Consider the following 15,893-nt stretch of genomic DNA (forward strand, 5'->3'; position numbering starts at 1 on the left):
CCGTACTAACAGTCAAAAATGTCTTCCGACACTGTCCAATGTCCCCAAGAGTCTGTTGAAAACAGCCAGTATTGAAGTTAGGATGGGCTTTTCGCAGGCCACATGGTGTACAAGGTGACTCTTTCTAAAGCAATTTAAAAATATTACTTGTTATATTAAAATAAGAAAACAGCACTGAAAGGGAAGCATGCTTAGTTCACATGTAATGAAAAAGCAAACACATGGGGATTATTAGACATTTCCCAGTTACTCTAGCCTGCACCCAGGTTCTCCTCGCTCCTACCTGCTGCCGTCTGCAGCTCTCTCTAGCTGGCTCTGCAGCAGCTATAGTTCAGCGGATGGACAGAAAACCATGTAGCACCAACAAGAGACAGTGGGAGCTCAGACGCTTGTGGTTTTATCATGGGCACTTTAAGATTACAGTGGGATTTTAGAACTTGAGAAGGGGTAGCTCCACCGGGACGGAGCTACTCTGAAGCTTCATGGCGTAGAGAACCGCTCCCACCCAACAATGTGACTGAAAAGATTATCTGTTTTTCTAAGGAAAATGGGTTTTATAAACTCCAAGCCTGAGATTTGGGAAATAGAATTATTCATTTTGCAAATAACCAACTAACATAACAAATAAAGCAAGCAGCAAATATTTTTACAAACCAGTGAGCTACTGCTAAAGGATACAGTACAATTCAAGTACCACGTTGGTTAAATGTCACTGCATTGCCACACTGGGACTTTCAGGGTTGAGTTGTGTTAGCTAATTCAAATATTCAAACCGAATGTATATTTTAATGTTCCAAAATCCCAAGTACCAGACATCATTCTACTTGACAGCTGGACTTTATGTTCTGTTCGTATTACTTCTGAGAGTTACACATACTATTTTTGAACACAAAATAAGAACAATGCATCTGTGGGGGCAGAATGAATAAAGAAAGATACTGAACAGCCTCCTAGGACATAAATTAGCTTCCTAAGAGCTGCTCCCTTCCAAGGATGAGCCAAAAGCCAAGAGAACGGCAATGGTACCTCAAGCATTGTGACAGATGCCAAAAGGCCTGAGCTGTTCGTTCTCTGGGTTGCTAATCTATTCCGTGTCCCTGTCAATTAGCAAGCTGGTAATAAAAGGCAAGGTGGAGGCCTAAAGAGCAAAGGAGAATGCAGTGGGAGTCCCCAGCTCAAAGAAACTCTCTGTGTGTGTTCAGCTCACATCCTTGGCATGACGTCAGTGGCCTGGTGCAGACTTAAGCAACCCCACCTGTAGAGGATGCCATCTACCTTACAGAATGATAAGCATCACCTATGACAAATCCCCAGTGCACCAGCCTTAAACTATGCGCCCACTCCCACTTTATCTACAGAAACCTGGCATATTTCTACGTGGGGTTGGTGAGTAGAAGGCCCAGGCAGGAGACCCCAGTGGATACCATTAGCTCACCAAGGTCACCTGTAATTTGGTGATGGTCTTTTATCTACATGCCAGTTTCTGTTGGGTGGCTCTCTCCTGCTACCACCCTCTAAGGATAGAGTAGAATAACGCTCTGGAGGATCGCATTTCCTTCGTGCTGTCCAGACCCTTGTCAATTGCTCTGTCTCTGAACTCTTCTCGAGGACACCATGCAAGGGTGTGCTCTCTGTTTACAGGCAGGACCCTGCCCGACCCACTAAGGCTCTGCAATTAAAATGCGCCTCCACCTGCATTTCTTCACTATCTCATCTGAAACCGAGTGAGAGGGATCTCAAAGACTAGAAGGGTCATTTCCCTCCTTTGTCATAAATATAGTGAGCTCCTTCCAGAAGACAAACAATTGGGTTCAAATGGTTTCCGATACTTGACACAGAGCTCAACTAGGAGCAAAAGAAGATGCTGAAAAAGTACAAAGTGAGTTTACCTGCATTGATGAGGTCAGCATCAGCTTCGTGTTGTAGTGGGTATGGACCCTGTCAAACATAGCACACCGTCAGTGAGTGACCGAGGCACACGCAGAAACTGTTTAAATACCTTCCCTGAAGATCTAGAATGCTGACATCTGAAGACGTGAGGTAAACTTTTCCAAAAAAAATTCCTGGTTTTCACAACTCTTTCTCATATTGATTATGACTGGGCAAGTGAGAAATATTCCTAAAATTATTAGTCTGGTTTCAGAAAAGTAATTCCTTGGTGCCTGTTATGTAGGTATCAAGCATGCTCAGTCTTTCAGCATTGTACAATGGTGTCTACAAACTTCATGCAAAAATCACACAATCAAAGTGTGTGTGTGTGTGTGTGCATGCTCGCATGCACGTTTGTATGTGCATGGGTGTGCACATTTCTAATACCTTTTCTTTGCCTTATTATTATTATTTCATTAATAATATTTGTTGGCTCTTGTTTTGTTTTGTTCTTCACCTGTTTTTTTCTAAAGAGAGGGAGAAAGGTGCTGTGGAATTGGAAGGGTAGGGAGGTGAAGAGGATCTGGGAGGAGATGGGGTGGGAGATCAGACTATGTTGTATGACAGCCCCCATCCCTCACCCAGAAGCTATTTCCGACTGACAAGTTTTCACAAAGGAAGAATTAGTTTTTCTCCAGCTGAGTCTAACTGGGTATACAAACAACACTCAAGCAAAGGCCCCATGCCCAGCAGTAGATGGCCAATGGAAAACAAACTTGGTGGTATTTTTGGAGTGTTCTCATCTCGAAAGGTTTTTTTTAAAAAAACACCTTACAGGTCTTTGGCTTATATATTACGGTTTCTGAGTGTGTGTTTCCATGAGATCTCTGTGTGTGAGCGAGTATGTGTGTGTCTCCATCTCTATGTTTCTTGTGCTTCTTCCTTGCCTTTTTTCTGTTTGTCCTCTTCTGGTTTGGGTTTTGTGTTTGTTTTTTAGTTGCCTATTGTTTTTCTTATGAGAAAAAGAGAGGGGGCGGATTTGTGTAGGTGGGGAGGAAGGGAGGATCTAGGAAGACTTGCGGGAAGGGAAATAATGATCTGAATATATTGTGTAAAACCTATTTTCAATAAAAATTAACATCATTTTTTAAAAGTGTATTTGTATGGAAAAATATATATTTTCAATAATAAGAAAAACAATAACAAAATAATCTCCTGTTTTAAGTTTGTGATCTTTCTTGGGTTAAATCAATAACAATTTTGGTCCACACAGAGCCAGGGGCCCCAGTTAAACCTACCTGCAACCCTTTCTGGTAGGAGAGGGAATGTTACCTACCCTTGTGTTATTGGGCTACAAAGACTTGGAACAGCAGTTCTTTTGTCTTGGTATATAACACTTTGGAGGTCTGAGTCTAGGATTTTAACTTTACCTCTCCCTGTATCTACACATGGACATCCTTATGTTCTCTTTGCTCAGTTTTCAGTAGGATATTTAAAAACTATAATTGTGTATGTGAGAATGCACGCACAATAAACATGCGTACATATGCGGATGTTTTGGTGGAGATCAAAATGAGGACTTCACATGCCACGTACATGGTTTCTACTACATGTGAGGTACATCCTTGAGTTAATTTTGTATTCATTTTTATAAAGTAACTCTAGTGAAATGAATGGAGCCCAGCACATTTACCTAATGACATATACTAACAGAAAAGGGAAGGGGGAGAAGAAAAGATGTAAGAGTTAAGGATGAGTAAATACTGGCTATGAATTTTTAATATACCCCCTGACAAAGGACTGAAAACTATTCTATAAATAAACTGAATTAACACCTAATGTTTTATGTCTCTGCCCATTTCCCTTTCAATGTCCAATGTGGATAATTCACATAAACTAACTTCCTCTGTCCTCAGATTGAAGAAGCTGATCACTAGACAACCTCGAAGGTTCCTCTAAAGTACAAGTCTTTGACTTCAACAGGAATCTGCCTCTATCCAGACACACTGCATTTGTGTGTCTCTGAAAATAGCCAGGAGACAGCTCAGCCAGTCAGCATCTTGTGGAATAGTCCTTTACACTGTGTGAAAATATGTCACTATGACTGGTTTAATAAACAAGATGACTGGCCAATAGAATAAGCTTAGGCGGGAGAGGCGGACTGAGAACACTGGGAGGAAGAAGGATGGAGTCAGAGGAGACACCAGCAGACGCCGAGAGAGAAGCAAGGTGGACATGACATACTGAGAAAAGGTACCATGCCACATGGCAACGTGTAGGTAAAAATATGGTTTAATAGAAAAGGTAAGAGCTAGCTAGTAATAAGTCTGGGCTACTGGCCAAGTATTTATAATTAATATGAGTCTCAGTGTGTTTATTTAGGAGCTGCTGGTAGGACAGAAACTTATTCCTACACATATGTGTCTCTGTGGCTATTACATATGTTATCCATTCATATATTACATGTATGTATAAAATGTATAAAATTTTATCACAGTAACAGTAGAAGTCTACTGAGAGATGATAAAACACTGGAAAATTATATTGGGTAAATTACAAATATCATTTGCTATAGCTCATAGTTAAAGAAAAGTTTGTCATCTTACCAAACCCAAGACTCCATTTTCACTCTGAAGGTGAACAGTCATATTTGGACTGATGAAGTTGCTGGCCAGAAGAGGTATCCCTATACCCAAATTAGCTGGAAGAAAGACGTTAAGGCATAGCATAGCAAAAGCAGAGGTGGTGCTGTCAGTCTTGGCACACATAAATCAGAACAAGAGTCTTCTTTAGACAGAAATGGTTAGGAATATAATAACTGAACATATTCTCTGAGCAGTCGTTGATAATCCTCCTAAAGGAAAATGTCTAATTAGTCCTCGTCTTCTCAATAACATTAATACACTTTATCACAAAGATCAAGGGAGTGGCTTCAAACGATAACCAAGGTCATTTTAACAGTAGTGTAAGTCATGCATTAGTAAGAAGCGTGGTGGTGCACTCCTTCAATCCCAGAACTCAGGAGACAGAGGCAGATGGTTCTCTGTGAGTCTGAGGCCAATCACACAGTGACTTCCAGAACAAGCAAGGCTATTTAGAAAGACCCTGTCACAAAGAAAAAAGTAAACAAATAAAAATACTTTAGTAAGACATATACCAGGAAACAAACGGCTATGCACCATTAGTGCTGACTAAGGCAGGTAATAAAGACCATGAAGATGAATAAGATGAGTGACAGACACCTGTCATTGGCAATACATCAACAGTGAATGAAGAGCAACACCCAGGAGTCGTTATCATATGGAACAAGCATGGCAGTCTCTGCTTATACATCAATGGGGAGTCAGCTGAGAAAGCCTGGGAGATGATACCCATTCGGTCCAGGCTGACCCCCCTCCCTTGCCAATACAGAAGATGGAGGCCAACATGATACTCTCTTCTCCCGTGTGAATTCTCACTGTCTCACAAGTGCAAGGTAAAAAAAAAAAAATCAAGAAATAAAGAGAAATAGAGGTGAAAATAAAGGAGGAATTTCAAACCCTCTCGGTCAAGAGACAGCAGAAATGACCGAAACTCACAGGGAAGGGAAACTCCTAGGATGGACATTTTCTCGTTTGGTCTGCCCCAGGTCTGTAAGTACAGCTTCACTGGAGTCAAATTCTATAAATATTTCTCTTATTATATACCAATGGCATCATAGTTCAATATCTAATACACTGAAAATTATCAAAATTGTGAACACGTACTGAAAATAAGCAAAATGGTAAAAATCTCATTGTTATTTAAATGCATTCAAACTTCAGGCACTAACTCTACTAAATTATGTCCACTCTGGTATTTTTTGCCAAAGATAAAAGGGGGAAGGTACAGAATTTGAATCATTCACTGAGTACCTTTACAAACTATCAGACCAAAGAGCTCATTCATTCGATCTTCTTTCAAAGGAAGCAGAAACTTGCTGAGGAGTGGGGGTTTATGCCTCACTGAGTAACCAAATGTCAGAATACCAAGAAAATAAATAGCACTGGTTACAAAAGGGATTCTAAGATTCGAAGCCCTCATCTTGAGTAACACATAGCTCCATGTCAAACTTCGAGCTAAATGTCAAACTGTACAAAAAAATGTATGTACATTCTACAATGACTGTGTATTTTAGTTGCCATCAAGAAGGCAAATAGATCACAAACACCAACTTCCTATATCTTGCTACCCCTGGATTACATATCCCATTCTGTAAAGTTTGACTACTTTTAAAGTTAAAATGAAGTAGGTGGTTTTTAAACATAAAGCAAAGAAAGCCAGCCTACAAACCACAATCCCAGAGAACTTAGACAACAATGTGGACACTAAGAGAGACTTACATAGATCTAATCTACATGGGAAGTAGAAAGTAGAAAAAGACAAGATCTCCTGAGCAAATTGAGAGCATGGGGACCTTGGGAAAAGGTTGAAGGAGGAAGGGGAGAGGCAGGGAGGGGAGCAGAGAAAAATGTAGAACTCAAAAATTTCAATAAAAAAAAGCTAAAGTGAACTAAACAAGAATCATTACTCACAGGCCTGATAGCCTGTTGATCATGGAGAATCAAAGACTGCATATTTGGTGGTGCTCAGACTGACAAAGGATACCATACATGCCGTCCTCAAACTCAAGAGCCGCTCTCTTGATGATCCGCTCCCTGACATCTTCTCCAGGTTTACCAGATTTGCCTTTTCCATCGCCTTCCTTTCGGAGTGATAAACGCTTCAAAGTAAGTAGAAACAAATTATTCACGTTTAAGATCTGCTTTCAAATTTCTCATTGCTTCAACATAAAAATTGGCAGGAAAAAAAATAGCACTCGTTCCCAGTAGGAGGCAAGTCTACAATATAATGAAGCATCTTTTAAAAAGAATGCATGAGTAATATTTCATGACAGAGACCATTCTTTAGGAAGCAAATAAAGCAGGTCAGTTAGATTTGTTTGAAGCTTCGGAAGGCAGACCAGCTTGCACTGCGAAACAAACAACCCCTTGTCATTGCCATTCTGACTGCTGCACTGTTCTGCCTAGGACTTGACAGCCGAATTCTCCTCAGGTGTTAACAAACCGAGCCTGAATAAAAGAAAAGACAGAGGCCCTGGGCATCTGTTTCCTGAGACGGCCAGAATGTGCTTACCAGGTGGTCCCGAGGCCAATTGCCGATTTCCACCTGCAGAGTCTAGACGGGCTTTGCTATGTGTACCTCACAGAAATACTGGAAACAGTGAGAGAACCATTTCCATGACTAAATCTCCTTAAACGCACTAATAGATTGGTGTGTTTGTAAACCTCCCATGCTAATCCCTAGAACCTTTTGAATCTTGGCATCAACTGAGAGATTGTAGTTCAGTCATTGTGGAGAAGACCCAGTGCTCATAGTACCCAACCCCTGGATACTTTCATGACACATCTGCCCATAGCTCAAGGCTAGTTAAAAACTAACTCTTTCTTTATACCATAAAAGTGCAGAACTATTTCAGCATGGATATTTCTAAGCAAGCATTAAGACTTCAGAGGGGCAAAGCCACCCAAGACCTGATTAGTCACCTCTACCCTCAAAGATATCTATCCAAAATCAGGAATCATAAATAGTAACCATTACAGAATCCTGGCAGATATGACAGCCTAGAAAAATCACAAGATGTGGAGATACTGTTACGCTGGCCAGAAGTGTAGTAGTTTCCTTTCCGATGGACACACCAGAGGCTCCTACTTAGGAGTAACACTGGTAACCAGATTCAAATAGACTGGCAAAAAATGCTCTGTAAAAGTACCTCGATTCTTTTCTCATATTTTTCTCCTTTTATAAGGCGGTGTACGTAAATCTTCGGAATGTGGATATCCTCTGGGGCGAATGATCCAATGTCTACAATTTCTTCAACCTAGAGAAAAACAGAAAAAAAAATGTTAAGACAGCCACGGATTAGAATGAACATGTTTATGTTTTTAAAAGTAAAGCATATAAAAATTCATAGCTCACTTGTGAATATGGTATAAATAATACGCAAGTGTATCTATACACTTGCACTGTATACCATACCTTTTAAACACACAACTGAAAAGAACCCAAAATCGACACATCTGAACGCAATATTCAAGACATAACGTGACGGATCTTAGCCTTTTCCAAAAGAGGTCTGGTTACAAATTCATCAGATTTACCAGGGCAGCTGCTTCAACTTTTATTAACTGTAGCTCAGCAATGCAAAGCTCAAAAGCACACTCCTTAAAATTAGTGAGAAATCTATCATGTCAAAGACAAAAATCTGTGACAACATCTGTGTGGTCAATAGAAGAGATTTTTAAATATAGATGTGGACACCTGTCACAGCCATTTTTAATTATTCCTATTGTTCAGAATCATGACAGAACTGTAATCATTGAAATAATTTCCCTCAAAGATGGATAATTGATTTTAATATGGAAATTTCAAGAAGGACTTATTAAGTAATAACTAGAAATAGCGAAATTAATTCAAATCAGAGTCATTCACAGGCATTTTGAAATAATATAAAATGTCCCCAAGTTAATCTGCTATTTTTGGATTCTTTTTTTTTTTCCTGAGACATAAATGAACTAAGAATGACAAAGAGTCAAGGAAAACTAATCTTAACATTGAGTTCTGGTTACAGCTAATTTTGGCTAAAGAATTAGCTTTCTCATGACACATGCACAATGAGCCTACTGGATTTGTACTTGCCAGGGCTTGATGTTTCTCATGCTTTATACGAAAAGATTGGAGGCATCCTCAGGTCGCTTAGGGGAGGTTAACTTTTATGGAACTATGGCCCCTTCATCTGTGCATTCTGCTCTCTGACCACAGTGAAGCAAGCATGCTGTTCCATTACCCAGCCCCCAGGACTACTATCTAGCTCCCACCAGAGGTCCCAAAGGCAGTGAGCATGTCTGATCACGAAAGAGTAATTCAAAGCCATTAGCCCAAAATAATCCTCTTCTCTTCACGAGGTAATTACCAAATCTTTTATTATGGTGACAGGACTCCCAAACGATGCCTAAAGCAAATATTTGTTTGCTTAAATGAGCTGATGTTTTTAAACGAGGAGAGTTATTCCGAACCTGCCATCTAAAACATTAAAGAGACTACCCAGAAGCCTGTGGAGCTCCGACCTCACTATGGCATTCTGTTATCCCATCTCTCTCCAGGTTCCTGTCACAGAGGAAGAACATGGATTTCAGGAGATGTTCGGTTGCTACACAATGCCCCCAGACAGCTGAAGAAGACCAGGACACTAGGTGAGAACTACCTTTCTGATAAAGAGAGAGAGAGAGAGAGAGAGAGAGAGAGCGAGAGCGAGAGAGAGAGAGCGAGAGAGAGAGAGAGAGAGAGAGAGAGAGAGAGAGAGAGAGAGCGCTGCAGAAACAACAACGCTAAGGAAGAATCATGTGGCATCCACGTTGAGTTAGAGTTTGGAGATGAACTTGGGAACAAGCAAGGACAGAGGACTGGGGGTAGGGTGTCCTTCTATAGGGGATGACAAGAGGACTTCTTGCCCTACATCTTGTCCTCCCCACCACACCTATGGTATCATTCATAATTATCATTTATAATCTCCCCCTCTCTCCTCTCCTCCTTTCCCCTTCTCTTCTCTCTGTGTATGTGGTGTATGTACATGTTTGTGAGGGAGTGAGCATGCATGTGTGCAAGTTACCATGCACATGTATGCATTTGTATGTGCAGGCCAGAAACTGCCAATGGTGTCTTTCTCAGTCTCCCCCTTGTTTGTTTGTTTGTTTGTTTGTTTGTTTGTTTATTGGACAAGATTCTTCACTGAACCTGTAACTCATGACTTTGGCTAGGCTGACTGGCCCACGAGCTCCAGGGACCCAGGGTACACAAATGTGTGCTCCCACGATTGACATTTTTATGTGGTTCCTGGGGATCCAAACTCCGGCCTTCATGGTATACAGCAGGCGCTTGACTGACTTAGCTTTTCCCCAGTCCCCAACCCCGAACTTTTTCTACAATGTGGGAATCAGGCTAAAAGGAGCCGGAAGCAGTTCTGAGCAGTAGGCATTGTTCCTATGTCTGAACCAGGTTGCAACTTTGAGTCTCTTACAGCTCATTCATAACTTTACCTTGTTTTCTATTTGAGCCTTCAATGAAATTCTTGACTTCAAAAATGTGTTTCTACTCTACTGATCCTCAGTATACATGAAGGCTTATTATTCAAGAAAATATCGATCACAGAATTCATTATAAAGTCAGAAACAACATCAATGTTCAACAGTAGGGAACTGGTAAAATCAAATACCATGGGTCTTAACACAGCAAACCGAAATTACGCTTTGGTAATATTGAATAGCATTTCATAATTTAATGTTTCATAAGAAGAGAAGATTTTTTTATAAGCAAATATATATACTTCAATGCAACTACACCATTTTCCTTTTTTCTTTCTTGATAAACATATTAATTACAAAAATGGTAGATATTTAGACACTGGCATATTGTACTAATCAATCCAGGGTAATTTAGCATTTCCTTTCAGCACAACTATATTTAGACGTAGGAAAAGCAGAAGCACAGTGAAATGCTAATACATCCTCTGTCTCGGTGGCTGTGCAAGTTATTTCTGTGGGAGGGGGCTGCTTGCAGAAGCCAGAGGCCAGCCTTGGGTGCCGTTCCTTAGGCATTTCCCACCTCCTTTTTTGAAACAGAGTCTCACTGACCTCTGTGTGACCAGGTAGCTAGGCTAGCCGGTCAACAAGTTCCAGTAATCTGCTTTGCTTCCCAGGATTGGAATTACAAACATTCCTCTGGGCAGGTGAGCTGGGGTTGGGTAGGGGGTGATGTTTAAATAGGGTTGTGCAAACTGAGCCTGAGCTCAGGTCCTCAGGCTTACAAGCAAGCACTTTCCTGACTAACAGGTATCTCAGCTTTTTGAAAGGTATTTTTGTTTCCCTTTTAAGGGGAGAAGCCTAAAATAATGTTGGGATTTGGGTAGGGTGCCCAGGGCCTCACAAATGCTATGCACACATTCTGCCACCGAATTCCACCCCCAGATCCTCACAAATGCTATGGATTCCAAAGGTGTAAGAGGCACTAAATAGATAGCTTCCCAAATTCCCAAGGAAATATAAGAAATGAGGCTGGTGAGGGAGTTCACAGACACATGGCAGTACAAAATAGTAAAGGTATAAAAATCAATTACAACACCAGGAAATAAATACAGGAACCTTTTCCCTGTTATCTTGATGAGCAAGCTTCTCATGGATTCTTTCCCATACCTAACAGGACTGCAGTCAGTCTGGCCTTCAGATCTCTTGCTGGAATTACAATAGCAGCTTCCTAATGTGTTTGCCTGACTTACTCTTCAGCAAGATCAAGGAAAAAGATGAAGAAGGGGAAAAGAGAGAGTGGTCCTTACTTAAACTGGAAATCTCAAGAGTAAACAATAACTATTGACCCTTCTGGTTCCACCAATTAGTTTCTTCTAAACTTATGAAATCAAGACAAAGTTTCATGGTTAAGGGCAATTATAACTTTCACAATAAACGTGCCCTAGTTTTAACATTTTAAAAAGCAGCCATTCAGTTCAACATGATCAGTTCCATGCTGTGTAGTGCTATTTTCCGTATTGTAGGAAATGCTTGTGCGGTTCTTGTCAAAGCCATCCCAACACACCACTGTGCTGAACACTTCTGTACAAACAAACAAGGCTTTCTCAAAGTTGGTAGCAAATATTTAAAGTACAAACCCAAAGGAGAAAATCTGTTTTCAATCTATGAGGGGTTCAATGGCAACAAACAGCAGAGGCAGAAAATATCTGTGTGCAGGGCTGAAGATGGTCCCAGTTTTGCATGATCTTGAGACACACCAAGAAAGAGCCAGCAGGGTGATTTAAAAGCCCAACGTGATCAAGTTATAACACAGGCAAGAAAGGAAATCTGACGACAAAGAAGGAAATGAGCTCCCACGGAGCCCTCAGTAAAGATAAAGGCAAAGGCATCCCCTGGCAGTACCAGGGCAAAATCAAAGGACTGGGGGAGGAGGGCAAATGTAAGCATCCTTGGACAAGCTCAAGATGGAAGAACGGTAGTTAAGAACAACCCAACCTTCTCCCTGGCACTATGAATAGTTCTCACACAGCACCATCTGGTACAGCTCAGAATCCAGACACTTCACATTTCTCTAATTAGTACCTGTCTTCGTTCAGTCGTTAGCAGGGAAATCGAGGCTAGGAAATGATAATCATTATTGATTTGAACTTTGTCTTTTAAAAGTTTACTCTCTTTGTCTTGCACTGTCCCTACTTTATAAGCATAGCCCTTTAAGTGGGAGCTCCATAGATTTAGTGGGGAAATGTGAGTCAGGTACACTCACCATAGACCAAGAAGTCCTAAGCATGGATAAGATTCAGCAAGGGAGGAAACAGTCGGGACACTTGCTCTGATGGGAAGAGAGATGACGAACAACTCCAAAGGGCAGAATGCTGGAGAGATGGCTCAGCAGTTAGGAGGGCTGGGGGCTCCTACATGGCAACTCGTAACTCCAGTTCTAGAGGATCTGATGTCTTTTCTGGCCTCCACAGGCACATGGTGCACAGACATACATATTTGCATATATACATATATGCAAAATAACCATATACATAAAAATAAATAAACCTTTTTTTTAAATTTTAAAAATAAAAGTAGCTGTGGTGGCACCCACCTTTATTCTCAGCACTCAGGATGCAGCAGCAGGTGGCTCTCTGAGTTCAAGTTCAGTCTGGTTTACATAGCCAGTTCTAAATAACTCAATCTACTAAACCTATAGCCTATAGCCTAATCAGTAGACCTATTACCCCCAAAAGGTAAGAACATAAACATGAAAAAACCCAATAGCTCTTTTTTGTGATTTGGAATAATTGGTTTTTAATGCAAAAATAGTTTATAAGCATTATTTTTTATCTTCATCACCTCTACTAACAAGTTCAAACAGCCTAGCTTGGCCTATTCTGCTATTCGGTTTATAAGTTGACTGACAACAAAAAAATGCCAGTCTGCACTAAATGTATGATTTTATAATATGCTTTCATACCATGTAAACCACATTCCCAAATTTCCAACTTTTACTTGCCATTTCTTTCTCTAAATAAAAACTTCATTAAGTCTTTAACAGATCCAGACAATTAAATGGAGTCCATCTAACCAAAAAATAAAATATTTCTAACATTTTTATTCAAAACACTAGTTGCTAATAGTAAGAAAAAATTACACTATTATCACACACCCCAGGAAAGTCAGGCAGACAAGGCATAATTAATAGAGAGAAACCAAGAACAGTTCTCAGTGAGGAGAGTTGAGAAAACAGGCAGATTAAAACCCGGGGGATTTCACAGCCACAGACTCATGATGTTGACAAATAAAACTTGAAAGGTTACCGCCAAACCTCTCCAAGGTTATTCTGTAAGACGTTCCCTTCCCACTGGGGCTGTTAATCATCCGTGGAGCTTTTTATAATCCGAGAACAAAACATAAAAGCACCAACTACACAGTGGAATGGGGTTAAGTGCTGACATTTCCAGAACACAGTTGCTGTTGCTAAATCTAACAGAGAGTGTGACTTGCATTCAGTTTGTGAATGAGTCAATAAGCCCCGAATCTCACACCACTTTAGCAGGCTCAGGAAAGCAGAGCTTCCATCATTCCCTCCTCTCCTAAATGTTCTCTGCTCGTTTCTATGGAGCGGCAAGGGCAGGTATGTTCATTTCAGCTCGAAAATTAAAATGTTATATTTGGTTTTCCCCATGAGTGTGAGGTAGCCACAAAATACAAAAGTCAGCAAATCTCAGAACAAAATGCCCCTTTTCTTCCCCAGAGGTTGGTTTCTAAAACCGTATCATTGAGCCCCAGAGAGATAGAAACACACTCATCACATTCTCCTCCGTGACTTGAGCATAGGACCAAGCTGTCTATCTCTTAGTATAAACAGAGGAGCCATCCAATGAGCGTTCCCAGCAATCATTGTTTGGGGCCAGACTTTTACAATAAGCAATCACGGCACATAGGTATCACTGGGGAAAGCAAGGTCCACTCAGGGTCTACTTGATATGTGCACCTCATCCCTGAAAGTTGAAGGGTATTTAAGTTAAATCATGATATTTTGAAAAAAAGAATTTAAATTATAATATATAATTACAACATTTCTCCCTTTCCTTTCTTCCCTCTCATTTCTCCACTAAAGAAAAGTAGATGTGGCTGGTTGAAACAAGTAAATCCGATGTGGTGAGACCCACTTATTATAACCCCAGCACTTGAGAACCTGAGAAAGAAGGATTGACAGAGGTGGTGGCCCTCTGAGTTACACTGTGTATCCCAGGCTAGCCCGAGAACCAAACAACTAGCAAACAACAAAAGTAAATGGTGTCAATACATTGTAAAAGAAACTTTGTCCACATGGTCCTTATGCCATGCATTTTAATGACTTCTATGATGAGAAAAAAGGACAATAGACGGCTACAAAGGGAATACAGATGTAGGGTTAGATTCCTGCCTAGAGACCATCGAAGACTGTGTTCTTATGTAAACCACTGAAGGTCAATCTCTAAAATGCAGACGTCAAAGTGTAAACGATGCCTAACAATCTTTCCACCTCTCTCTCCCATGTTGTACATTTGCCTTATTTCCAGAATATTCTGTAAACAAGTCCAGAGAGGACACACATTATTGGACGGTGTCTTTTTAATTATTCTGGGTCACTGGTATGCTGGATCAATCTGTTCCCTATTACTGAGCACATGCTGCTAAACGCGACACATGATTTTAATTCCGTGTCACACAGTCTATCTCCCTCCCACTCTCAGCACTTGGCTCACCAATTTTCTCCTGGCTAAAAAGGCTGTTGCACTCACAAGGGCAGACTATGTGCCACCAATCCATAGTAGCCCTTTACACAGCCCATTAACTAACATTAAGGTCCTCTAAACAAGATACACTATCTCTTCGGACGGTTAAACAGCAATCCTGAAAGTAAATGATCCCAGAGAAGTCAGAGGAAGCTGGTCACAGTAACAAGGAAGGGAATTTCAGAACAGCTGGGAGCACGTTATTACGTCACAGTGCAGGACCCGGCAATGGCCTCAACTATAAAGCCACCAGAAAGAATCACTGATAAAAACATTTTTCCTTTCTTACACCAAGGCATGATAATGATGTCAACCAAGCAGAATGGACATAGCATTTCTAAGCTTGGAAAGAAGTGCTTATATTGCAAAATGTCTGCCTCAGAGACTCAAATGTCACTTAATGAGCATCTATTATATGGCATGCATCATGCCACATGCCGGCAATACAGACCTACGTTATGACGAGGTCATAGGAGATTCCCAAGATGTTCATGGCAAAGACAAGCAGGCAGGCAATCAGCATACAGCAGCAAGGATTGCTATGACAGGAGAGAGCTCCACAGACAGGACAGAAAGGGTGCCATGAAAAGAACAGAGAAGACGTTCTAGGCAGCGAAGGCAAGGAGTCCAAAAGAGTTGGAAGCTTTCGGTGAAACGTGGGAAGGTGTTATTTGAGAAAGGTTTCAGGATCTGGATATATAGGAATGGGAGGGGGTCAGAAGAAAGGGTTCAGAATGTTTAATTATATACAATAATGAACCTAATTTTGGAAAAAGTGTTAGAAGTGACAACTGATCACTTGAACAACAAAAAAGTAATTTCCTTTATTCTTGAAAAAATTCACAAGTTCACCTTAGCTAATGTCACTAGAGCAGTTTCTTTTGATTACTGTGGATTCTCTCTAGGAAGAAAATTTTAAAATTCTGGCAATTAACTTCCCTTACTCTTATCAATTTTTGGCTATATACCTGGATTCTTCTAGAGGACTAGTAACAGGCCACTGGTATATTTGAATATATTCTAATTTTAGTAGGTTTAGTAAAGAGTGGTGTATGCAAATGGGCTTATAAGACACAACCACCAGCACTGGAGAGCTCCATGACAAATGTTTTCTGTTTTTCCTCTCACATATTTCATGCTAAAATCATTTATGAAA

At 40.6% G+C, this 15,893-nt stretch overlaps 1 protein-coding gene across 2 annotated transcripts in view; it reads right to left on the reverse strand.

Moving 5' to 3' along the window:
• Oxct1 (3-oxoacid CoA-transferase 1) overlaps positions 1-15,893 on the reverse strand; it is a 117,421-nt gene that overhangs the window by 55,119 nt on the left and 46,409 nt on the right. For both annotated transcript variants that reach the window (XM_075975970.1, XM_075975971.1), the window contains exons 8-11: positions 7,661-7,768; positions 6,496-6,610; positions 4,476-4,570; positions 1,890-1,938 (exon numbers count right to left, since the gene is read on the reverse strand). In XM_075975970.1, coding sequence (XP_075832085.1) covers positions 1,890-1,938; positions 4,476-4,570; positions 6,496-6,610; positions 7,661-7,768 — 367 coding nt within the window. The remainder of the gene's footprint in view (positions 1-1,889; positions 1,939-4,475; positions 4,571-6,495; positions 6,611-7,660; positions 7,769-15,893) is intronic.

Source organism: Microtus pennsylvanicus, chromosome 6 (assembly GCF_037038515.1).
Source record: "Microtus pennsylvanicus isolate mMicPen1 chromosome 6, mMicPen1.hap1, whole genome shotgun sequence".
NCBI lineage: Eukaryota > Metazoa > Chordata > Mammalia > Rodentia > Cricetidae > Microtus > Microtus pennsylvanicus.